This window comes from Vicugna pacos, chromosome 32 (assembly GCF_048564905.1).
Source record: "Vicugna pacos chromosome 32, VicPac4, whole genome shotgun sequence".
NCBI lineage: Eukaryota > Metazoa > Chordata > Mammalia > Artiodactyla > Camelidae > Vicugna > Vicugna pacos.
The window spans coordinates 6,011,579-6,036,677 of NC_133018.1; the positions used below are offsets into that span (position 1 = coordinate 6,011,579).

Below are 25,099 nucleotides of genomic sequence, written 5' to 3' on the forward strand. Positions count from 1 at the left end.
AGCAGAGATTTGAAACCAGGTCTTCCTGAGTTCCAAGTCAGGGGCCCTGAGCCCCTCGGCTATGTGGTTTCCTTAGCCCTCTGCACAGCTGGGTGTGAAGCAAAGATTTCATTTTTTTCCGTGATCACTGCTTCTATCACTTGTGAATAATGGCAATGCTGCTACACATTCTCATCCCTTTTTCCTAAGACATCTGAGCACTCTTTGCATCTCTTCTTCATGTTATCCTGACAACATCTCAGAGGTACCCAAAGGCGTCCCCGCCAACCCTCTTTACAGAGCGAGCGTGCAGCTCAGCGGAGGGGCGAGCAGGCTCGGCTGTGGGCCTCTGCAGGAGTTGTCTTGATGTCTTCGGCTCAGAGGCAACGTGCCAGGTGCTATTCTGGGGCTACTACCCTTGCGAGAAACAGGCATCAAGTGGGAGCCGGGAGGGGACGCGGCGGGGGTTCCTCTGAGTCAGCTCAGGTCCTGGGGGCGCTGATGCACCGCGAGCTGGCTCCTTGTAAGCGCACTCCGGACTCCCTGCTGCTGCGGCTGCGGCCGCAGCATCCTGCCATAATGCAGTAATGACAGGCTGCCAGGGAGCCCCACCGCGGCCCGGGTGCGGGAGAGGAGCCCTTGGCCTCTCTCCGCTGCCTGGGCTGTCTGAGAGGGAGACGGAGAATACGCGGATGGCTCGACTTTCTCTTCCCCAGACGCGCAAGAAATTGGATTAGACACGGCTGTGGCAATCTGCTCACCAATACCTTTCCCCCCGGGGCCCTGCCGCCAGCTCGCCGTTACCTGTGGGTGGCTCGCGACCCGCTCCTCCAAAGCAAAAGCTTCTGGGGTGGGCTGCCCTGGGAACAGCTGCCAGCGCTCAGCGCAGGCGAGGACCACAGAAAAGGATGAAGGGCTGGCAGGGACGCCAGAAGGAGCCACTCAGGGATCCCCGGGGACCGGGTTGCAAACACCACAATTAAACACTGTCTGGCCAGCAGCTCTGGGTTTACAGCATGGTCAAAACAAACTAAAACAAAAAAACAAACAACCCCCTCCCCCACCAAAAGCAGGGAATTCAACTGGTCTCTCCAATACCAAAGTATCAGGCAGTATTATTAATTCTAACCCCACTGAATGGAGACCCCAGGATCTGTGAGAGCATATTATCATCTTTACGGATCAGAGGTTGGCTTTAAAAAAAAAAACAAATTCAGGTAAAAATATTGTCTAGACAGTTTCAAATGACCAGTATTCATGAAGTACTTTCTCTAGCTTGAACAAAATCATTGAAAATAACAACCTACACTGAAGAAATGCAGCAGTTTCATGTTACTTAACTAACAAAAATAGTTGAATTAGTTGTTAATTCTATACATTTAAAACTAACAAACACACTATTGGTTAAAAATTGTCTAACTCTCTAGTTTTACAACTTCATACATATCTTTCCAAAATACATAAAAAGCTAGTTATATTTAATTCAAACTCTTGGAAATCTTTGTGTACTTTGAGAGGTTATTTTCCTCATGGGCTGGCACAGTGGACTGCGCTCTGACGCGCGGCAGGCAGCACCATGGTCCCTCAGAAGTCCTCCGAGAACACGGCTTGCCCCCTGAGTCTCTGTTTCAGGTTGTGTGATTTGGGATAGAATTACCCTATAGTAGTTTTGGTCTTAATAAAGGACTTTTGTTGATCAGAAGAATAGAGACAGGCAAACAAAACCAACTTCAAGTGTGAGTGGCAACAGCTGTGGCAACAGCTGGGCCTTGTCCGTCCAGCAGGAGGGCCCGGGCCCCCAGGGGCTCTGTGTGCACCCCGCCTCCTGCACACTCCTCCTCCGGAGCCCAGAATGGGGAACCCAGAAGCAGAAGGGCCTGGAGGGATCGCCAGGCTGGAGCCCTAGTTTTCAGGTCTGGAATCGAGGGTGGGTAGGAGGTGTGGCAAGGACGCGGAGGGACTGGGACCCCGTCCAGAGCCCTTTCCACAACCCAGCCTGCTCCACAGGACACAGGAGGGGATTCTCAGGTGAAGGTGCCTGCAGGGGTGCTGTCGTCAGCCCAGAAAAGGCAGCCCTTTCACTACCAAGACGTGGGGCTGGCGTTGAGGTCCTGGACGTCGGGGGAGCCCACAAAGGGGGCCCTGCCACCCAGCCCCAGTTTTGCCACCTCAATGGCTGGAGCGACAAGCAACTGAGGAGGCTCAAGATGAATTTTTTACAGCTTATAATTTTTATTAAAACAAATCATTTAAATTATAACAATCCCCCAGAATAGAAAAGAGCCTTCCCTGGTCTGGCCCTGACAGGAGGCGGGACTCGGGCCCCACAGAAAGAAGTGTGGTTTGCCGTCTTTGACAAGAGCTTCCCAGGAAGCCCAGAGGGGCCGGCCTGGCCCCTGGGCAGCTGGCAGAGGGCATCTCCCCAGGCCCCAGCCCTGCCAACGAGCAATACCGGGTCAGGTTGCCAGATGTCAGCCTCAGGACTTGCTGTTTTGATTTGAAAGAGAAAAGAGAGGGAGAGAGAAAGCTGTCCCCAAGACTACAAGGCGCAGTCACTCAAGAAGTGTTATATGATGCCTGTGGAGCAGGGCCCGGCGGGCACAGCAAGGGTCAGAGCCACTGCGACTGAGGTGGGGCCGCGATCGGGGTCAATGAGGTGGCCTGTGTGGAACAGCCGAGTGTCGCCAGCACCGTGTTTCTAACTGAGGACCATAGGAAGCACTTGGACTGAAACATCACGGCCAGGGCCCTGCTCTCAGTGGAGGTCAGAGGCTTCCTTACTCAATAAGCTCCTAGGCCCTAAAATTGTTCACTGAGAACTCAGTCACCTCGGCCACTGGCACAAGTCTCTGGAAACCCAGCTCCTCACTCATTCCTTCTTCTGCTGAGCCCGAGACCTTTCTGAGGGCCACCATGCTCTTCACTTATCCATCTTTGGGAGGACAGGCCAGCTCTTGTCCCCCAGGAGGGCTGAGACAGCCCTACCGGGTCTGCTCCGGGCCACAGGATGGTCCCTCCACGGCTCAGATGCCCATCAGCTCCCCCATGGCCGCCTGGCTTGGCATTTCCCACACAGCAGTTAAATAACAAAACAGCAAAGGCTGACGTTTTTATAAACGGCCACCACACTGTGCCCACTGCCACTGTCACAGACTGAATTTACAGGTCAGGGGTGGGTGAGCCTGAGGAGACAGCCTCACAACCGCCAGACCTTCCCTTACAAATGCCTGAGGACCCCTGCTGGGACCGTGTCTGAGGAAGAGGCCTTGGAGAGACAGGGAGACACGAGGGAACCTTCCAGCCACAGCCGTTCAGGCTTAGTGTCCAGATTTGGGGTTCCACCCTGCATGTCCTAAGGGACTAGGGTGACACACAGGGCTGGCTTCCTCTGGGCAAGGTGGCCCAAGAAGGCGGAGACCAGCCCAGGACACCGCTTGGTCAGCTTGACTACTGGAAAAAGGCAGGGTATCTGTGAGCTTCTCAGTTTCTCAAAACCAGGGATTGCCAGACACCACCTCTGCTCACAGGATATCTCTGGGCCCTCACGTCTTCATTCAGTAAGCGTCTTTTCACTAAGACTCATCCCCAGCTCTGCATAGCATACCCAGCTCTGCATGGAAGGATGTGAACAGCCCAGCAGGTCACAGCAGCACACCGGCTGCAGAGGGGAAAAAAGGGCAGGAAAGTGGCCTTAAATTAAGGAGTGGGTATTGGCCGTGGGGTGGCTCTGTGACCTGCTGCCGCCTGGCATGCAGGGGCTCACACACCAGCAGGTGCAGAGCACTGACTGTGAGGGGTCAGCTGCATCTGGCTGGCACTGGGTGGGGCACAGAGGGACCCTGCACGGCCCTCAAAGAGATGAGGACAATGGCCAAGGAGGCCCAGGTACAGGGATTGGTTGGGAGGACCTTGCTGGCATGTAGCCAGGAGGAAAGAGGACTCAGGTCAACAATGCAGCCTGGGGCTGGGGGGAGCTGGGTGTCAGGCCCCCAGAGCCCTACAGAGACCCCCCCATCATGGCTGGGCTACCAGGTGATGACCAGAGTGATGGGGCGTCCCCTGCCTGCCACGTGCAGCAGAGGCCACAGCCAGAGGAGGCTGGTAAAGACCCACCACAGCTGGAGAGGCCTGGGAAAGACCTGGGGCCATGCCTGGTTCTCAGACCCGGGTCGGGGTGGCAGCCGGCTGGCAGTGCATGATCTGTGGTGCAGGCTCTCCCGTGGCTCTGCTGGCCTCCTGGGCCCTCTGCTGGCCACCAGCCCTCCATCACAGCTTCTGCCTAGTCCTCCCTTGGGCACAGCTGCCTTTCCCGTTCTCCACCAGTGGGCAGCCAGAGCCCTGCCTCTGGGGTGCCTGGGCCGAGGACCCAGCACCTGGCCTGCCGTGAACCTAGGGCAAGCTCTCCCGTGACGTGAAGATGGCAGGCCGCTCTGGGCCTGGGCTCGGGTGGGCCATGCCAGTTCCTCATCAGGGAAGGAGGTGAATGTTCTGGAACCCAGGGGAAGGGGGGATGGCACCAGCCTTCTGGTCTCTGGGAAGCCTGTGCCTTCAGCTACCCCCCAGCCTGGGCTAGGGGCAGGGTGGGGGGGGTGGTCAGTGCTGGACAGTAAGACACACCCCAGGGGGGTTTGGACGCAGGAAGCTTGGGACCCCACATCAGACGAGGGAAGACAAACACTTACAAAACTCAAAGACTCAGGTCAGGAGAACCAGAGTCCAATGACAGAACTCTGCAGGGTCCTAGTTCAAGGCAATTGCACATGGAGGAGGCCAGGCTCTGCTCAGCTGGGAGAAACTCCAGAGCTCCCACGGAAGCTCCCCGCCAGCCCACCTTCAGACGCTCCCACGGCGTCCAATCCGGCCTGTCGGTGCCGGGAGCAGAAGTGGCCGATGCTGGAGTGGCTGGGTCACCTGCTAGAGCTCTTCAAAGAAGGCCACTCGAGACTTGGCGCTCTGCAAGGTCAGCTGCAAGAAGCAGAAAAGACATTGAAAGGGGGGCTAGACCTCCGCTGTCACAACAGGATGCCATCCTGTCTTGGGGACTAACCTCAAAGGTGGTGTGGGGTGACAGGGAAGATGGCTCAAGATGTTCAAGAAGCTGGTGGGCAGTCCCAAGTGAGTTTCCAGATTTGTCCAAGAGCTCAAATTAGGAGGTGACAAATGAGGACATGCCAGGAGGGATGGCTGGTGGGCAGAAGCACGTCAGCAAGAAAGTGACACCAATGTCGCCTTTTCACAGAGGGCAGGAGATCCCTAGGCATTTTAACAGATTCTCACATTCCCATCTACAAAGGAGTCTCTAAGATGCCTGTGTATGTGCTGCCTGCGCTGGTGCCAGCCTGGGGGCCCCTCTGCTCCAGGGTCGAGGACCAGCTCAGCAGTGCAAGCATCTCGGTCCTCACGCCCTGGGACACTGCTGGGGCAATGTGACCTGGCCTCAGGTAGGGAAGGCCCGTGTCGGGTGAGGACGAGCTTGTCCCTTCCACTCCCCACGTGGCCCCAAAGCAGACTTGCCCATGAGCTGGCAGCTGAGAGGGTGTTTCCATCCACAAACTCCGAGGCAACAGGCTTTCTAGGTGGGGCTGCGCGTGGGCCAGTGCTCTGGGCAGAAATGGCGAGCCCCTCCCAGGATCACCTCCCTGAGAAGAACCAGGCTGGGAAGATGCAGAAGGGAGGGGGCTCCGAATCCCAATTTCCCGACTCCGCAGGCCACTTCCCAGAAGCTCCCCCAGCAGCAGCATCTGATGGGGGCCCCTCCCAGTGCTCTGCTCCCTGCTCTGCTCCTGAGATAACCACCCGGGCCAGGCTGTGTGCTCCACCCCCAGCGCTGGGACTTCGCAAAGGAGGGTTTTCAGGGAGGGGTATGTACTATTTCTCTTCATACCCCAAACCTCTTAGCTTACTTTGCACCTAGTAGGAGCTCAGTTTTCTGAGTGAATAAGAAGTAGGCGATTATGATAACAAAATGGTGAGATGCCAGGGGGAAAGGAGAGCTCCACAGGGCGGCGCTGGGAAAGCCCAGCACTAATTCTCTGACCTCAGTGGACACTCTTGACCTCTCTGAGCTGCTTTCCTCTGGACTTAAATGGTGGGGGCAGTTTAGACGGTCTGGTCCATTCCCTTGACCTCTAGCAGTCTCTGAATCTGAAGAGAGCCCGGTACCATCCTTGGCTCTCCAAAGGGCGGGGGAGGAAGACTCCAAACCAACCACTTCACCATCAAAGACACGTGGCATCAGTGCACTCAAAAATGAGACAGCTTGAGAGCCGGCTCTTTAAATCCTGCCAAATCTTTTGGCCTTGAAGTTCCCGACTAACAAGCTAAATGCAGGGAGGCATCTGAGCTGTTTTCTTCAGTGGAACCAATTTCAGAAGCCCTTTGGAAAGCCAGCTCTAATGGGAATGAAGGGAGCTTTCATTTCTTTGCTGAAACAGAATTCCCTCTAGAAGGATGTACTTCTCCCTGAACACAACCAGAGGAGAAGGGCCAGGAGTTGTGTGCTCTGTAGTAACAGGAACCAGGATGGTCACTGGGGAAGAAAGAAGAAAGAGAACCAGAGAGCCACGGGGGCATAAATCCTCTTAGGGGAGAGTGTGAATCAAAAGGTGCGATCCCCCCATCTCCACTCGGTTTCCTCCCACGCTCCTGGGGAGGCCTCAGGCCGGCCCCTCAGGGGACAGGGGACTTGCGGGGCACAGGGCCAGGCCGCAGTCCTTCCCTCCACACACCGAGTCACACACAGGCACAGCCAGACTGCCTGACCCAAGCCCGTCTGGGCCGGTCGCTGACTCCCTCTGGCCTCAGTTCCCCACCACGAAGCAGGGGTCGTGGCAGCCCCCTCCTCGGGGTGACATGTGGAGGGAAAGATGCGCTGTGAAGAGCTCAGCTCCTCACCTGGGCACCGTGAAACTCAAAAGCTGTTATTACTAATAGCAGCATCGCGTTTGTCGCTGCCCCCTCCTCCTGGGCTCTGGCTCCTCTCCTTCCAGGGGTTGCGGGGCAGAGTGCGGGTAGAGAGGAGGCCAGCGAGGGCAGGGTGATGTGCTGTGCTGGCCTCCAAGGCCTCTGAGGCGGGGTAAGCAGATGCCTCCAGAGGCCTGGCCACTTCCCCAGGCAGGGAGCCCGGGCCGTGGGGGCCTCCGAGGGCCTCCTGCCCATTTGTACAACATTGGCTCCAAGAATTCCTGGATCCTCTACCCAAGCTGCGTGCTGGCTGTCCCCTCGAGGTGCCAGGGAGGCTTCTGGCAGCTCTGGTAGCGCCAGACTCCAATTACTCGAGCATGTGCTGGTTGGGAGGCGAAGCCCTCTTCCGGTGGGCAGCACACTGCCTGGATCCCACCCCAGACGGCATGGCAGCAGCTTGGCCTGACCTCATATCTTGCAAGAAGACAGAGACCATGTTCTTCTATAAGCATGAGGCTGCTGGAGGGACCGGCAGAGCCACGGGATAGAGGTGGCTGACGTGGCTGCTGACACCCAGGGCACTGGCTGCGTGGTGGTCCCAATTCCATTAGGAACCCCGTTGTCAGAGAAAATTCTCGCATGAGCCAACTGGCACTGCTGGAATGCTGCCAGGCGCCACCCCGGCCTCTGTCCGCTCCCACCTCAGCAGCATCCTTTATCTCAGGCATCTCCTGTGCTGGACAGCAGGTGGGGGAGGCAGGCAGTGAGGATCTGTGGATAAGCGTGGGCTTCTTTCCTCCAGGCGGGGACTCAGACACCCAGGACAGGGAGGCCCCTCTTGGGGCACTGCTGGCAGTTGAGCTCTCAGCCACAACTCGACTGGGCAGACTCCCCTTTCTATGGGATCCCTCACCCCTGCTGTTTCTAGACAGCTCACTGACTGTCCTGTGTCTAGTGCAGCTACAGGCAGGAGGCATTTGAAAACGAGGAGGGCAAGGCTCAGAGGAAACGTACGAAGCTAGCCCTTCAGAAAGGGAGCTGCCCCCGCAGGTCTTCTTTGTGCAACCATGGAAATCGGCCCCTGCTACCCTCTCCCATTCTAAGGTGTACGAGCCAGGTCAGTGTCTGGTCCGCCTTCTTGCTCAGTAACGGGCCTGGCTCTCTGTACAGCATGGCAAAGGTACCACGAGATGATGCGACCGAGGCCTTGCTTCCTGCGGTGAGAGCCAAGCCGGCCTCGTGAGTCGCACCCACCACCCTGCATCCCCTCTGGTGGCCAGCAACTCCCGTCCGCCCAGCCTGACAGCTCAGGGGTCACGCCTCCAGGACTGGGGGGACCCCCTGAGTGCACGGACACGGCTCTACGATCGTGCTGTAGATGGTGAAACACAAAAGCATCAGGATGCAGACAGACAAGCAGGGCAGCGGTGGCATCATTCTGGAACCTGCGAGTCTGGTCGGCCTTCTCTGAATGCTTCTGGGGATGAGCGGGTAGAGTTCTGCCCACATGTGACCGGTGATCAGGTCTGCCCTGAGCTGGCCAGGACTCCCACCAAATCCAGACGGGGAGGCCGGGCCACGGAGTCCTGGGCTCACACCCAGCTCCTCCAGGGGCTCTGCACCCCCTCGGCCCTGCACGAAGCCTCCCCACAGCCCTCTTGCCGGTTCCTGAAAGATGACAAGGGAACACGGAGTTTCCTCACCAGGCACGGGGCTGACCACTTCTCTCTTCCAGCTGTCTCCTCACATCTGATTAAAATCAGCCGTGTGAACAATACCGGAGGAACTGAGTTCTCTCTTGACTGAACCGGCTGTTCAAGTCTGTCATGAATCCAACTCCATTCTCAGGAGACAAACTTCCTTCCTTTTCCCAGCTGCAGATCTGTACAGCTTGGTTTCCCTCTTTGGGGGGCTCCGCTCCACCACTGGCCTGGCCCCTTCCTCCTGCCCAGCCTTGACAGACGCAAGCCTGGCAGAGTCACTCCTCCTCCTGCCGGCTTCCCATCATACTGCCAGTTGTTTGTGACAGCCACCAGGCTATGAAAGGCCAGGACAGGGAGCCACTTGGCAGAGCGAGGCCTCCCGACACCACCCGAGCTATGTGCGGTGTGACCACACGGACACCTCCACCCAACTAAACCAGTTCAGATTCAGGAGACACATCTGTCTCCTTAAAAACAGGAGGCTGGCTCCCCTCAACCCTAGGGAGGACCTGGTACGCAGCAGCCTCTCCAGAACCCAGGCATGCATGCAGTGTGCAGACTCAAGGGCTCCTGCTGGCCAAGGATTTCTGGCAGCTCATCGAGATACAAAGACCTGGCCTGGCCCAAGCCTGAGAGATGGCCCCAGGGTCTTGAGACCACAAGCCTCGAAGGCACCGTGACAAGCACCAGGCTCACCCTCCCTCCTCACTGCCCTGCGGTGAAGGCTTCCAGCTACAGAGCGGCTCCAGCATCATTCCCAAGTGTGCCCCCTGCTGGAAAAACACAGCCCCCGGCTGGCTGCCAGCTCTCTCCTTCCAGCTCTCCTCCGAAAGTCCTTTTGGGGGGATCATTTCCCAAAGTGAAGGGACAGTAACAAAACGGATTCCAGCACGGAGCCAGCGGCAGCAAGACTGCTTGATTAAGAATGAATTACACTTTCATCAGCACATGGAGAAAACTGATTCACAAGGCCGCATTGTGATAATCTTGTTCAAAGCAAAAGGGGGTGGCGTGGGGGTGGGCAGGACACAGAGCCACTTTGGCTATCGACGACGACGAGAGAGAAGAAGCTCTACAATCAAGCAGGGGGTGGGGTGGGGTGGCGAGCAAAACTAATCAGAGCGCCAGGATTCCTCCAACTAGTCTCAGGGGGCCTCGCCTCAACCTGCTCATCCCAGGGGAGGAGTGAGGAAGGTACGGGTTGGGGTGGGGGGAAGCGTCTAATTCATCTTAAACAGTAAGACCCACAACGCTGAACCCATTTTAGATCCTAACCTATTAACTCTAGGCGGTGAGACTCTGCGTGTCCCATAAAAACGCAGTGGAATTGAAATGCAAGCCCTCATATCACGTTACACTTCCTCTCCGCCACTACATATTGAAAATGAAGGTGCGGGGGAGGGCGAAGATACAAAAGGACACGCAGATTCTCCACCAGGAGCAGGAAGGTGACAGCCAAATCCAGCAGCAGCAAATGCAACATAATCTCTGGTTTGGGGTGTGATAAACATTCCCCTTCCACACCGAAGCTGAGGGGCTAGGGCCGGTGAAGGGGGGTGGCTGCTGTACACGGGCCAGATTAAGCTATTCTGCTGTCTTGTTAGTTGACAGCTTGCACCCAAATGCCATCTGGGGATGTGCACTGGGAGAGAGCTGTCCACACACTTATCCCTAAACAGAGGTGGGATGAAGGGCCTGAGATCACCGCAATGAACAAATCCAATTTGGAATCAGCTACTTTATCTGATCAAGAGAGAAATCTGCCCAGGGAAAACCCAGAGGGTGCCTTTGGTTTATTAATCCTTTGGGGACCTAAAGCAGCAGAATGATGCCTGGAAACCGGAGTCTGCCTGTGTCTCAAGCTGCCTGTATGATGCTGATGGGGCCGGTCCCTTCCGCCACCTGGAAAATGGACTTTTCAGCCTGATTGACCTCACTGCGCAGGGGGAGGCTAGCTGATGGGCACAGAGCCCTCCGAACGAGCACCTTAGGGAAACAGTACAGACAGACCGATGTCATTTCAAATTGCCAATATCAGGAGGGGTATCACAGCAAGGATCCTAAGAACAGAACCTCGGAGCTGCAGAATGAGTTTGCATCCCGACTCCTCCCTCCTGCCGTTGCAGACACAAATCAGGTGCTGGAGGAAAGCGGCACTGAAACGTATCTTTGGTGCTGAGGGACCAAATGAGATGTTTTACTGCATCAGACAAGGCGCACTAATGTCCGCAGGCACTTCCAAATGGTGGGCAAATAGCCTAGCAGGGCAAGGCAGCCTTGGTGGGCTCCTCACTGCCTCCCAAGGGCAACTGCGTGACCAGGTAGAGTCTACCCACCAAAGGGAGGGACTGGATCGTGGTCTTGTGGAAAAGTCTGGTAGAGTCTTCTACCCAGGGCACAACCAGGAATAAGCAAGAAAACTGGAAGCCATGGACAGTTAAGAGGCACATGGACGTTCGGTCTGTGTATGACGTAGGAGGAGCCTTTGGGGATGAGCCCAGGCAACATGTCCAGGAGGAGGGCACTTCCTGAGACCAGCCCTGATCCAGGGTGCCTCCTCTGTGCTTCCCACAGAGCCACTGCCCCCTCTCCTGTGAGTTCTGCATCCATATCCAGTGCCTCTGCAGCTCCGCGCTGCCCCGGGATCCCCACCCACTCCCACACCCCCTTCTCCTCCTCCCTCCCACCCCCGCTCTGTTCTCACAAAAAAGGAACATCTGGAGCCAGGGCACTGCCTTTCATGTCAGACAGAGGGTGCTCCACCAGACAATTGAGAGGGGTTGTCAAAAGTAGGCGGACCCACTCGGCCCTGAGTGGGGTCTGGGCGACTGAATGTATTAACCACGTGCGTGGCATAGACTGTTTGGCTGCCCTGTCCAGGCAGGTGATGCCGACTGACCAGAGGTCACGAGGGAGGCCCAGCCATTTGCTTTAGTGGTGGGAGACGCCTTTCATGCATATTCAGTCTCACTCCCTGATTTATTACTGCCCTGGGTGTTTTAAGTGCTCTCCTTCACTTGGCCAGCCCTGCATCTCCAAGGGGAGTCTGTGCAAATTGAAGATGACATTGGACTTTATGTCTTTCTGATCCCAAGGAGGTGGCTGGAGCGTCAGATTAATGCCAAGGCTCCTCATTCCCGCTCCTGCACCAGGGAAACCACAGCTGGACCTGGATGGTCCAAACCACTTACTAATAAGCTTTCTAAGTGCTGCTACCCCCAGGATCTCTCATCTGTAGATTTCCTTTGAAGTCCTGTGCTTCCTTGGAGACCATGGGCACAGAAATGATGACAAGTTTGCTGGCACTCAGACCAGCCCAGGATCCAGGAATGGAACAGTCCCCTGAGGGGATAAAGGGTGTGACTGGGTGTTCACCTCCACACTGTGTTGTGCAGGTAAGTCGCATCTGGCCAGCACCCACCTCATCAGCAGGGTGGCTCTGAAGGCAAGAGGCTTGAGCCCAGGACACCTGCATCCCCCTCCGCCCCGCCTCCCCAGCCTCACAGCCGGACCTCACTCCCTCCCTCAAAAGACTCAGAGTCCAGAGACACATTCTCCCCGCCGAGAATAACATGAATCTAGGTTCTGGGCAGCTTTGGATCATCAGTGCCTCTTGGACTCACATGCAAATGCCAAACCAGTTAGTTGCACTAATGATCAACTGGGAGAAAATGGCAATGTGCTGAGTGGAGATTAGCAGAAGGAGAAAAATATACCCTTGCAAACCCAAATCAGATAGTAGAATAAGTGGAGTTAATTCTGGCTTTTTAAAAGATTTTACCTCCAAACACAGGGAAACGAAAACAATAAGTGGATATGTGGGTAACGAGTCGTGCATATGAATAGGTGTGCTGTGTCCTGCTCCAGGCTCACAGGCAGATTTGTTTCTTTATGTAATTTTAAGCCCCCACTGGGCTTGTAGGGTAAACTGTTTCCTGCGCATTACCTCATTTAATCCTCATAACAGTCCTGGGGGGTCCGTGCTGTCTTATTTCCTTTTTATAGGTAAGGACACTGAGCCTTAGGAGAAGCCTTAGAGAAAGTAAGTGGCGGTGCAGCAGCAACCCGGCACAGCAGACCGGACTCCCTCATGGCACTGACCCATGGGTAAACCCTTGGAATTAGCTTAAGCGTGATGAGACCAGAGGGTTAGACACTGAGGCCTCTCTGGGAGGCAGGAGAGGACTGACAGCAAGGGGGAGGGGTACACCTGGATCTCGGGAGGTAGAACCATTCTTTCCTTGAAGAAATCTATGATCAAAACGCATGAAAAACAAAAATCAATGCAGGCTGGTGTGAACCAAGACTAATGACAAGATTTAGGACACCAGAACTCTCCAGTCCACCACCAGTCTGCATTTCTCATCTCAGACTTTCTAGATGGAGCTCTGCCCTTGACAATCTAGGTGCCCACACTTCTCTCAGTGAGGCTCACTTTGGCCCAGACTGCAGCTGGCACAAGGCCAGAGCCGCCTCAGCACAGCAGGTGGCTGGCCGTCAGTCTTGGTCACTGGCCAAAGGGACCACTAACGTCTAGAAAGTGAAAAGTACATCAGACTTCATATGTAGCAAAAGCCACCACTAATTAATCTGATGATGCTGAGGTAACTCCAGCTGCATTAAAAGCCAACTCCATTTTATTAACCCTTGTTTAATCAGAATTCTTGATGAACAGGAACCTGGCAGCCTATTTTTGCAAACAAGTTCACATCAAGACATTAAAATAAAAAAAAAAAAGGCTCTGTGCATGTCCCAGGAGCAGCACAAGCTTGACTACAAATCAAACCTCATTTGTCTATAACAACAGCTCAGTGAGAACTGACGGTCAAAACCAGGTCCCTGAAGAATTTAAATGTTCTGAATCATTACAGAAAGAAGAGAGATGAAATCATATCCAGGTAGAACAGTACGGTCACACGTAGGGAATATCCAACAGCACAGACTGTAACAAAAACGGATTTTATGCATGCCCCTGTGCCAGCCACGGGGTCCAGGACGCCTCAGTGGCTCTACCCTGGGGTCCCTGGGTGTCCGGGGTCAGTACTTGAGCAGATGGTCCGCCTGGCCCGTCTGTTCCAGTGCTCGTCCCAACTGCCCGGCACCCAGCACATGCTGTTTGGTGTTGGTAAGTAAGCTAAAGAAATAGGAGCCCGCTAAATAAAAGTGTCACACACAAATTGTGGTTCACGCCATGGGTTCTTGGAACCACTGACAGATCGAATCCATCTTATAATGAGATCCATCTGGGACTTTAATAGCTAACCTCTCTTGCTTGGATAGCGACCATAAATAGGATCTATCCGATGCCAGATCACACTTTTTTGGTATAAGGAGTCCAATGGGCTGATTTTATTCTAGGAGCAGAAACCACAGTAAGGACCCCAAAGGTCACATCCCATGAGACTGTCGGGTGTTGGTGGGCTCACTGGTGTGGGTACCACTGGGGGTCAGGCAGGAGCAGAGGCAGGATGTTATTTTATTATTGAGCATAATAAATGCTCTTCAGTGCCTCTGCATGTTGGGAGAATAATGAACTGTGGCAGAAGGGAAGCAGCAATCATTCAGTTAATTCACTCAACAAGCACTGACTGCCCGTCTGCTGGGTGCCCACGATGGCAACGTCCCGACGTGAGTTCACGCCGACCATGACCGCGCCGCGGGCCATGGAGGAGCCGAAGCAGAGACGGCCGTTAGCGCTGACGGAAGACGGTCCACTTAGACTGACTACAAATCAGACCCCTGTGCCGTTGGTTTGCTTTACTTGAAAAGAGTGTGGACGTGTAGAGAAAGGGAGGAAAATGGGGGAGTGTGGGCAGCCCCTTCAATCTGTGACCAGAAGCTGCCAAGTGGGACCAGGGATCTTCAGAGGCTGTCACCCCGTGAAAGGTCTTGATCTTGAGTTAAAGACACCAGTCTTAAGAGCACCCAGATTTACCCCGTTTCCATGCTAGGGTTATTTATCTAAGGAGTATGCCACCAAAACAAAGGACTTGAGACAGACCTGACTGGACAAGAAGCCATGACCTTCCCCAGCCCGACAATGACACAGGATGTGAAGGGTGGCTGGTCCTACAGCCCCGCAACATGCTCTCCAGAACGAGGCAGGCTTCTGGCCCCTGGAGGCTGGTCTGGCCACACAGGGCGGACGCCTGCTCTCAGACTCAAGCATGCTGCAGCCAGTCCCCAGGCGCCACCTGCTGCGGCGGGGCTCGGCGGGGCCGGCGGACAGAGACAGGCAAGCTCATGCAGGGGTTAGTATCACAGAGGGCAGTCCCGTCACCACATACAGAGTACCTGGGAATAACCTACTTTGAGGGCTCAAATGCAGATAGGTCTTCTGCCTTGGGCTTGAGGCTAAACCAGCAAAATAAAACGAAGAGAAACAAAAACACACCCTGTGATATCAACAATGCCACATGTGCCATTTGCAAAATGCTCAGACAGGCCTGAAACTGTGACAAGTGACTTCATTTGTTTGTTTTTATGGCTTGGAAACGGGTCTCTCCAGCTTTCAGCACGCCAGGGCCCCGTGGCTGAGGGCCCGGCTCACCGCAGCCGCAGCAAAGACGAGCCTGCCCGGCGCCCAGAGGAGCGAGCTGGGCAGGGAGGGTCCGCGGCAGCTTCTTCGAGGGCTGATGGGCTCGCTGGCCCGGTCATCCTTCTGCCCCTCGGCTCACTGGCTGAGGCCACACCCCAGCTCCCCTTTGCTGTTTCATAATTTGGTTTGAGAGGGAAACTCAGTTAAGTTATAGAAGTCAGAGGAAAAAAGAACGTGGAACATGGAAAGTTCTCTCCTTCCAAGTCACAATATTAAAGGGAATTCTCTACTCGCTGCCAATACTAACTGAAGCCAAGAGGGAAGATTCAGGGCTCCTGACTTTACCCCTCAACCATGGCACGGATCTCAGAGTTTTCAGACACAGCCTACCACTGCAAATAGATAGTCCTCAAACTGGGAGACCATTTTAAAGACCAAGGTAAAGGGTAAAAAAATTAGACATATCTAAATATCATTATCTAAACTCAATGAACAGTCTTGTCTCATCGACCCCCACTTTGCAGGTGTTAACCTGGTCCTGGGGTATGAGAAAAGAGCAGACATCAACTGGCAAGAGAGGCCCTCTCTGCTTTGCCCGGCGTAAGAGGTATACTCTTGGGCTGATGGATAGCATGGAATTTAACTTCCTCTAAAACGCTGAAAACTGAAAATATCAGTGGAGAAAGATATGAAACTGTTAGCAACATAAATGAGGTCTCATCTTTTAAAACATTAAGGTTCTTCTAGATACTTCCTTTTAAGTATGAAAAAAGTTAAAAATGCAGAATTTGGTCTCTACATCAAGAACAGGATTTTATAGTCCTTGCCACTTAAAAAACACAAAAAGATTAGAGGGGGATCCATTCTCAACAGCCTCTCTTTCATTTGGCTTTCTCATTAAGCAAGGCAGCTCTCCAGGCAGAACTCCCCTCGGCTTAAAAGACAGAATTGCTTTATTGCTAAATGATGGATCAAAACTCATCCTGTAATAGTGATTCATTCCACCAGGGCTTTTAACACAAGCTCCTCTTTCATCGAGCCAATGGGTTCACAGCTTTTGGCAGATTAAGTTCCCTTTCTGGCGTGAGTCAAAAAATTTCCTCAACTAATACGTACATGTGAAAAATGACAACAGTCTAACGACGGCTACGGAGGAAAGCAGTGCCACCCTCACGGGGCATTAATGACTGTCGTGATCAGCAGAAGGCAGGAGGCCGGTACCTTTCTGATGGTGTTGTGCTTGCTGCTGGTGCCGCCCCGGTCGGAGTTCTCGTTGTGCAGAATGTCCAAGGCCGTCTCCCGCTCTTTGAGCTTCAAGGCCTCGATCTCCGTCTTGAGCTCGTTGAGCTGCTCCTGCAGGTGCTTGCTCTTCTCCATGTACTCCACTCTGCCGGCAAGAGGACAGTGCATCACGGCTCTGGCACACGGGGAGGCCCACCGCAGCAGAGGCTCCGGACCCACAGGCTGCCCGGCCTGGGATCTGGGGTCTGAAGCCTGGGCGGGGGGAAGAGGGGGCGCGGGTGTCACATCTCTGCTCGGCCACTCATGGGCCATGGGAGCTTGGGCCAATCACTCCACTGCCTGGCATCCGTTTCCTCAGCCAGAAAACAGGGCTAATGATCTGGGGCTGTGGTCAGGATTAAATAGAAGGAAGTGTGGGAGAGCTCTGGTAAGCTCTCACACCAGCTGTAAAGGATAACAGATAGCTTTTTTTTTAAAATTTCGTTTCATTTTAAAATATTATTTATTTATTTTTGGTGGGGGATGATAATCAGGTTTATTTATTCATTTAATTTTTGATGGTGGTACTGGGGATTGAACCCAGGACCTTATGCATGCTAGGCATGTGCCCTGCCACTGAGCTATGCCTGCCCCCGCCAAACAGATTTTAGTTCTGTACAAAAACCACAAGAAACAAGCCTCCTGGCATCCAAAACAATCTCCTTAACCCTTCTCAGAGAAGGAATTCCACGCTGGTGTCCTCTTCTGATAGCCATGGCCACATCCCTACTTGTTTTGGGACTTCATCTCCTAAAGATGACAGAAGCTCACTCAGCCAACACCATGAAGAGAAAGACAGCCACCATCACCTGCAAGCAGGCCCCCTGTGTCTGGGATGGTGAACACCTGGAAGCCATCCTCAGGGTGTCTAAGTACCCGGGCATGGCCAGGCAAACCGTGCAACTCAGGCACAAGGGACATTTTGTGGAGATTCCCATGGCTGGTTATGGACTCTGCCCACGTGTGCATGGGTCACAAATAAGAAAATACGAACTGTAAAAAAGCAGGACATGGAACAGGATGCAGATGCACCCTGATCACATCCACATAATGCTGAGCACGCCTGGAAATCAATGAAGGGCTGGAGGGGAACTCAGATCACGGGTGCATAGACAGGGACTCTGGTTCCCCCATCCTCAGTACGAGAGCCCAGAGAGACACGCTGCTCAGCCTGTGGCTGCCCGTGCTGGGCACTGGGAGAATTATCCGAGGGCACCACACCAGGTGAAAGTATGTCGGCTGCAGAGACAGGCAGGGGGGTGGCTGAATCCCGGATCTGCCCCCATCAGCTGTGGGGTGCTAGCTGACTTCCTTCAATGCTCCAATTTATAAATGGGAACAGTAAACCCATCTTTGATGTCAGTTGCGGGGAATGAAATGAGGTAGGAGCTAAAGAACTTTGTCAGCCAGTGCCCAGCAGCTACTGTGATGGGTCCCTGGCCAGGTGTGGCACAGCTGGCCAACTGACCTACGGCTCTGATCAGGGGACCTCGGCTAGGCGTCCTCTACAGGGGGCTCCTTTCCATCTCAGATCCACTTCCCCGGCCATCACAAAAAGGAAGAGGACAGCTCAGGGGGTGCTGGGCTCAGCTGTGTGGCTCCATGCAGCAGGGCTGGCTCAACCTGGCTGTGGTCCCGGCCTTGAGCCTGAAAGCCTTCTCTCTCGCCCTTGTTCTAGACATGGGACCCAGCGCAGAGCTTGGCCACCAGAGAACACAATCAGGAAACGTGTTCCATCCCTGGTTAGAACACTACCACCACGTGGACGGCAGTCTGGTGGTCCTGGAGACCAACAGCCAGTCCTACGCTCAGGTGAGCTCTGGAGGCACTGTGAACTCCAGTCACCAATCAAGTGTCATTTTTATCCTGAAGACCAAATGCCGGTCTGTTGCCCTTCCTTTCTGATCAGTGCATTGTGCTTTCGGCGGGTGGGAACAGGGCACACTTCTGTAGCGAAGGCAGCTGCAGCGGCCCTCCCTGCTCCCCAGGCCCAGCCGCACACGCGGGGCCCGGGGGAGGGAGGGGAGCCACGTACTTTTCTTTCTCTATCTCCATGGAGAGCCGCTTCATGTCAGTATCCTTGAAGTCAAAAGACAGGCTGTCGCCAATGAGGTTGAAGCTTGGTATGTCGGGAGGCAGTGGTGCTGGGATGGGGTTCATGGGCTGTGGAGAGAAATCTCTGATTAGGGGGCTCAGTGCCACAAGAAAAGAGGGCACTGCCGTATTAACCAGCGACCCTCTGCAGGCCACAGTGGGGCTTGGCGTTCTTCTGCCCACATCCAAGGCAGAGGGGGCAGCAGTTAGACTTGTGTGGAGGGCTTCCTCCTCCCAGACCAAGGGACATCCAAGACCCGGCCCCAGTCGACTGCTCCCACTGGCTGCCCGACAAAATCACAAACGGTATGGATGATTAGCCCTTGGACCACCCTGCTTCCTGCTTCCATTCCCATGCTTAAACCATGTCTCCACCATACGCTCCATCTCTCTTCCAAGGCCCTCCTCCAACACTTCCATTTCTCACCAAAGCCTTTCTAGCTCTCTTGGGGCCAGGCGAGAACTCTTCTCTGCTGGGCGTTGACACTGTGTTCCTGGTTCTGTCAGGGCCCTTCCCTAATCTCACCCTGTGGAAGAGCCCCTTCTGTCTGTCTTCCTCTTTCTACTGTTGGCTAGTTTCCTGAGGGCAGGATCTGCCTCTTTTCACCCTTGGACATTTTACTGAGTCCAGGACAGGGTCTGGGAAAGAGCAGCGGCAGGAACACCCACCTGAGGCAATGCCAAGGCCTCAGGCAGACTGTCCGCGTGGGTATCGGAGGTGGTGCTGACCAGGGCTCCTGGGGCACGAGAACATTCTGCTTCCTGATCTAGGGGCTGGGTACATGGGTGTGTGGAGTTTGTGAAATTTCATCAGGCTGTACAGTTATAATCTGGACACTTCTCTGTAAGCACGTTATACTTTGTACACATTTCTGAAAAGCGGAGTCCTGGGAGCTGCACCCCTGGTGAGAGCACACACTGGGACAACCTCTGCGGGGGCAGCGAAATGGAAAACCTGACCCCGCTGTTCTATTTATGAGAACTTAGTCTGCTGATATGTCCACGTGCACGTGCAAAGGTTTGCATTCGGGGATGATCAGTGCAGATTTGTTCATAATTGCAAAAGAAAACAGACTAAATACCCACCCACAGGGGACTAATTAATTACAATCCATCCATACAATGAAACGTGATTAAAAAGCTGACATGGACCATCTCCTCCAGGACTGAGTGATTGACTGGCTGTTAGAACAGTGCATAAAGTTTGCTCCAATGTGAGTTTTAAACACATGCACATCTCGAGTGTCCCGCCCGGTTGAGCCCCCAGACAACTCCAGTCCCTGCTGCCATCTGCCGGCCACCAGCCCCCTCCAGATCCCGAGGAGGGAAACATCGGCCATGAGAGAGAACAAACAGTTTCTTTGGGCTACGTAGTGGCATGGGTTGGCTCGTCCCCAGTAATGGATGACCAGACAGGTGACAAAAGCAACTGCTCACATTTCCCCACCTCAAACCCCGGGCAGCTCGGCCTCTGTGACCCGCACACCTCTTCACTGCGTGTGTGTCCGTGCACTTGCCGGGAACACCCTATCGCCTCCTCCCTACCGGCGGGTTCCTGACCCTTTGAGAGTCAGCCCAGGCACTTCCTGAGCTACCTCTGACCCTCCTGGCAGGGCTGAGCTCTCCTCTGGGCACCCGCACGCCCTGTCTGTACACAGACCCCGCACCTGTCTTGTATTATGTGGAACAGAATAGGTATGCAAAAGTTTGCTGAACTGAGTGCACAGCAGAGAGGAAGGAACGAGGCTTCTCTGCTCATCTGGTGACCTGTTTAAATGGAGTCTGCCTCCTTGTCCCCAGATCAAGTCTGGAAGCTGGTTCTCATAGGGCAGTAGCTCCCTCTGAGGTACCTGGGGCATCCCTGCCCAGAACCACAACATGGCATCTGGTACACACAGTAGCTGAAGATTACTTTCAGCTTGGCAGTAAGAGGCTAGAGAGCAAGTTCTCTTGAGCACAATCTGGGAGTACATTTCTTAGAGTAAGAAAATAATTTCAGAGCTGGAAAAGACCCTGTTGCCTGTTCTCAGGGCCACCAGAGAGCTGACTAACCAGCCCAAGGCCAAGTGGCGGACCAGACACCCGCCCCATCCCAGACTGCAGGCTCCCTGCACCACTCGCTCTGCCTGTGTTGCTCAACAGTCGCCCTGAAGTGGGTGCTGGGGGACCCAAAGGGCCGGGAGGGGAGGGACGGCCACGGGGTGAGGAGTGGTGGGGCCGGCGACCCCAGGCTCACCGGGTACGTGGACTTGGTGGTGATTTCCAGGAGCTTCTGCTTGGCTCTTCGCTCTGCCTCGCGGGCTTCCTGCAGGTCCTGCTTCAGCTGATCTGCCTCCTTGGCCCTGCAAGAAACAGAGGCGCCATCAGCGCCCCAGAAGACGACAGGAGGAAAACAGAGGCTCCTTTTCTCCTCCCTCAAGGGAGAGGAGGGAGCTGGGCCAACCCTGCGGATGGCACCAGACTGGGCCAACAAGCCTGGTGCAGGGCAGAGGATGGGGGGCATTCACATGAAATCAGCCCCTTGGGGGAGGGGCTAGGAGCTTCCTTTGCTTCTTTCTGGGTGAGAGGGGGTTGGGCAAAGGACTTATATGGGATCACAAAGGGCAGGAGTGAAAGAACTGGTTCTTCACGGCCCCAAGTGAAACCACCTCCTCAGGCAGGAAGATGAGCACGTGGCCAAGGGTCTCATGCCTCGTCAGGACACAGGACCCAGGGACCTGGAACAACACACATCACTCACAGGGAGTGACCACACTCGGAAAGAAAGGAGCCCAGGCCGGGGCAGGAAGCATGGAACTGTATCTCCAGAAGGATACGCAAAAAGCGGGAGAAAACTGTAGCTACGGTGCTTTGGCAGTTAGTGAGCAGCCAAGTTTAGGGGTTCTGAATCCACAGACCAAGTGCCATGAGGGGTGAGCTCGTGTTTATCTGACGGCTGCAGGACCAGGACAACCTGTAGCCCCGAACCACCTTCACAGAACAGACTATACATGTCCATCCTTCAGCCCCGGGGTAGCCTACCCCGCCCCTGCCTCCTGCAGGGAAGCGTCCCCTCACATGCCTCCAAATAAAAAGGGAAAAGAGCCAGGCTTGTAAGTGTAAGAAGAGCCTGCTCACATCTCAGCAAGAGGCAGCCTGAGGACCAGCTCGATGGTTTTCCTGCAGACATGACTGTCAGAGGGACGGGGCTCATCTCAAAGGCACCGCCTGACCGGAGTCCACCGGACAAGAGACTGTGTTCCTGCCCCTTCCACCCCCAACCCCACCCTGGCCTGTCCCGGAAGGAGACTCTGCCCTGCCCAGGAGACCAACAAGCCCCAGAGGACAGCTGCCATCCAGCTCTGCCCAGTGCAGGGTCCCCCGACTCTGACCTCCTCTCCGACTCCTCAGCCATCTTCAGCGCCAGCACCTCAGCCTCCAGCACCTTCTGCTCCATCAGGCGCTTCTCCTCCTCCGTCCGGATGGCCGTGGCCTTGATGCGCTGCATCTCCTGTTCCGCCTCTGCCGCCTTCTGCGCCAGGAGCTTCGCCTCCTCCTCAGTGATTTGGGCCTTTTCAGCCAACAGGTCGGCCGTCTCCTCAGATCGCATCTGGAGAGAAGGGCGCGGTCAGCGGGAATGGGGCTGGCGTGCTGCATCACCCAGATGGGTCCCAGACTCTCAAGCCTGCAAGAACCAGAGCCTCGGACTCCTGGGGGCCCCGCCACTGAGTGTCCCCAGGCCACACCCTTCAACTTCTCAGAGGAGACCCACTTGAGCCGAGGATTATGCTTTATGAAAACCATTGTAACTCTGTCCTTCTTTCTCTGTAAATAAGTGGTTCACTTATTGCCCACTGAGGACATGTCACAATGTCTGGAGACATTTTTGACTGTCACAAATGAGGGTGAGGTGGCGCCACTGGCATCTAGTGGGCGAAGGCCAGGGACACAGCTAACCAGCCCTCAACGCACAGGACAGCCCCCATCACCGGGCATGCAAGGCTGAGAAGCCCTGTGGAAAAGGTAGCCCACACGAGAGTGCAGTTTGGCTGCACTTGGAGGTTGAACTCAAGCTAAATCTGCTCCTGGAAACACAAGTGGAAAGAAAGACAATATTTTTTAAGCTAAAATGTCAAAGCAAATGTCGCTCATCTGTGGTCCTCAGGGGTCTAACTCCAGTGCCCGGGGAAGTTTCTGTGTAGCCTCCCAGACCCTTGGGAGTCACCAGGGCTTCGTTGGCCATCGTCGCCTCTTCCTTCATCTGCAGGAGCCTCCTCTCCAGCTCGTCCCTGGTGCGCTCAGCCTCCTCCCTCATCTGCTTCTCACGAGCGAGGCGCTGCCGCTCCATCTGGGGGAAACAGGAGCTGTCATTGGTCACAGGGCCACGACCTGTGGTGGCACCAAGCCAGGGATGCCCAGTGCCTGGAATCTCCCCTTTGAAGGCCCTTTTCTTCCCCGTACTTTAGGTGCCAGTGTCACTCTCATCGCCTACCACCCTCTGTCCTTCTAAACCAGCGGTAGAGTTGAAAGTCCTGCTCCTTGAAAAAACACCTAATGGTAAATGAACAGACAATTGATCAAACAGCAGAAAAGTGAGCCCAGTTTTCAAACGGACGGAAGTGTGGGTTCTTACACACCGAGTGCTCAAATGGCTACCCTGCCCATGCACCTTTGTGCTGGGGGACCTCAGTGGCTCTGCCTGCAGCTGAGACATAATGCAGGCTCCTCCCCTGCTAGAGGTGTGGCTCCAGGGATCAACTACGTTCTCACCCAGATGGACCCCTCCCACACCTCTAATCTCATCAATAGCTCCTCTCCTGCCTCTGACCCCCGGAGAGATGGAGTTGTTCTGTGCGCTGCATCAGTAGTGCACACAGTGTATTTCACAGGGGTAGGCACGCCGCCGAGGCAGCTTCTGAGCCAGGCCTGCAACAGGAGGATGCCTAGCGGGGCACAGGGCACAGAGCCGCCGCTGCCTCCCTTGCCTTCTGGATCACAATATTAATTGGGCCACATGCCGGGCTTAATAAGAGGAACAGGCACAGGACAAGTGCTGTTCTCTGGGATCCTCGGGCCCTGACTGAGTTCAGAAAGCAGAAGCCAGAAGTGACCACCACACAATTTTCTTCCTTAAATAATTAAAGCACATTTAATTAGTCACTTTTTCCTTCCATCTTCTCCCAAACGCAAGATTTCTACCGTTGCTGTGTATTCTAAATACTAAGCCAAAAAAAAAAAAATGCATGGGGCCTCAAAGGAATAATGCAAAGACAAGCAGTCAAATACCGTAAATTCCCCTCCAATTTTCCTCCTGCAGGTCAATGAGAAGCTTGGCCAATTTGTTCTCTAATTTCTATCATATTACGATTTCCATTAGGTGGATGACGACACCCCCATTATCCTCCACTTGACAAAAGCCCAGAGTCCCCTTCCACTCCCAGCACTGCACATCCCCTGAGACCTCTGCCCCAATAATAAGGGACCTCCTGTTTGAAAAGCGGTTTCAGCTTACAAATGTGTTCAGGTACAGTGGGTCCTTTGATCTAAGATGCAGAAGAGAGATTCTTAGTTCCACTTGACAGGTGAGAAAACTGAGGTCTGGAAGGTTAACTCATTCACTAGTGTCACATGCTAAGTTTCACATCTGGCTCCAAGGTCCGTGTCTGTACTATGGGGCCAGGGAGCCCCTGACCTTTGGTTGCCGGGTGCCAGGGATGTGTGTCCGCCGTGCTGCAGGCAGTGCAGGCCGGGGTGTGTTCAAGCTGTTCTCTGCACAGCCTGGAGGCTTACATGCTCCTTGCCGTGTTCAGATGTCTCACTTCTAAGCTTTGCTCTGCTGATAAAGGGGTCAGAGAGGGCTCTTCTCGAAGTTGCCACTACGACCCTGTGCTGGCCCAGGAGCATTTCTTTGTCCAACAAAACCCATTCCACTACCCTCACAGCATCCCAAAGAGAACGTCTGTGGCCCGCCGTCTCAAGAAGCAGAGACGGACTGCTGAAAGCCCAATGGATCAAACTGGCATTTCATTCTAAATCTCAGGGCCGGGAGCCAGCCTCGTCAGAGGACCCAAATTAGAGAGCAGCACACAGACTAATTATCACCCCTGTAAACCTGCAAGTCCTACAGGCAGCCAAATGCAGCTGCTGCTACTCTGTCTAGTAGTTCGTCCCAAACCACGATTGATATTCTCAGCAGCGAGGCTCAGGTTAGTTGTGTGGATTTCGGTGAGTCGAAGAGGTCTATGAGAGGAAAACAATGGTGCAGACCGTCCAGTCTGCTGATACGCGCTCCCGGCACCTCCCGCTGCGGGGATGCGCCGCCCGGGCTGACCTGCAGTGGGGATGTGCAGCCAGAGTCTAATTAGCATTCCAGCAGCGGCTCCGAGATGCTGCTGTGCATCCCATCACCATCTAATTAGAAAAGAAGGCTGGGCACGGGAGACAGGCAGGCAGAAAGAATGAAAGCTTAGCTACACGGACAAGAGAGAGATGGATGGATGGATGGATGGATACACGTGGGCTTGGCTATTGCTGCCCAAGCCTGCATTAATCACAATTCACTTACTTCACTTAAGTGGTGAAATAACTGGGGACCTGTCTTTCAGATGTGCTGCTGGAGTTT

At 54.5% G+C, this 25,099-nt stretch overlaps 1 protein-coding gene and 1 long non-coding RNA gene across 3 annotated transcripts in view; one reads left to right on the forward strand and one right to left on the reverse strand.

Moving 5' to 3' along the window:
* Window positions 1–2,187: 2,187 nt before the first annotated feature.
* Window positions 2,188–25,099, reverse strand: part of NF2 (NF2, moesin-ezrin-radixin like (MERLIN) tumor suppressor) — a 65,416-nt gene continuing 42,504 nt past the window's right edge. Inside the window, exons 11-17 of one of the 2 annotated variants that reach the window (XM_015247348.3) lie at window positions 22,703–22,825; window positions 21,870–22,087; window positions 20,735–20,840; window positions 18,440–18,567; window positions 16,345–16,510; window positions 14,895–14,939; window positions 2,188–4,944 (exon numbers count right to left, since the gene is read on the reverse strand). In XM_015247348.3, the coding sequence (XP_015102834.1) occupies window positions 14,904–14,939; window positions 16,345–16,510; window positions 18,440–18,567; window positions 20,735–20,840; window positions 21,870–22,087; window positions 22,703–22,825 (777 nt within the window). In that variant the 3' untranslated portion in view covers window positions 2,188–4,944; window positions 14,895–14,903. The remainder of the gene's footprint in view (window positions 4,945–14,894; window positions 14,940–16,344; window positions 16,511–18,439; window positions 18,568–20,734; window positions 20,841–21,869; window positions 22,088–22,702; window positions 22,826–25,099) is intronic. The other variant, XM_006213525.4, reaches the window with a different exon arrangement.
* LOC140691023 (uncharacterized) lies at window positions 15,270–15,855 on the forward strand. The gene is made up of 2 exons (XR_012066473.1): window positions 15,270–15,562; window positions 15,648–15,855. It is a non-coding gene; the product is annotated as an uncharacterized lncRNA (long non-coding RNA).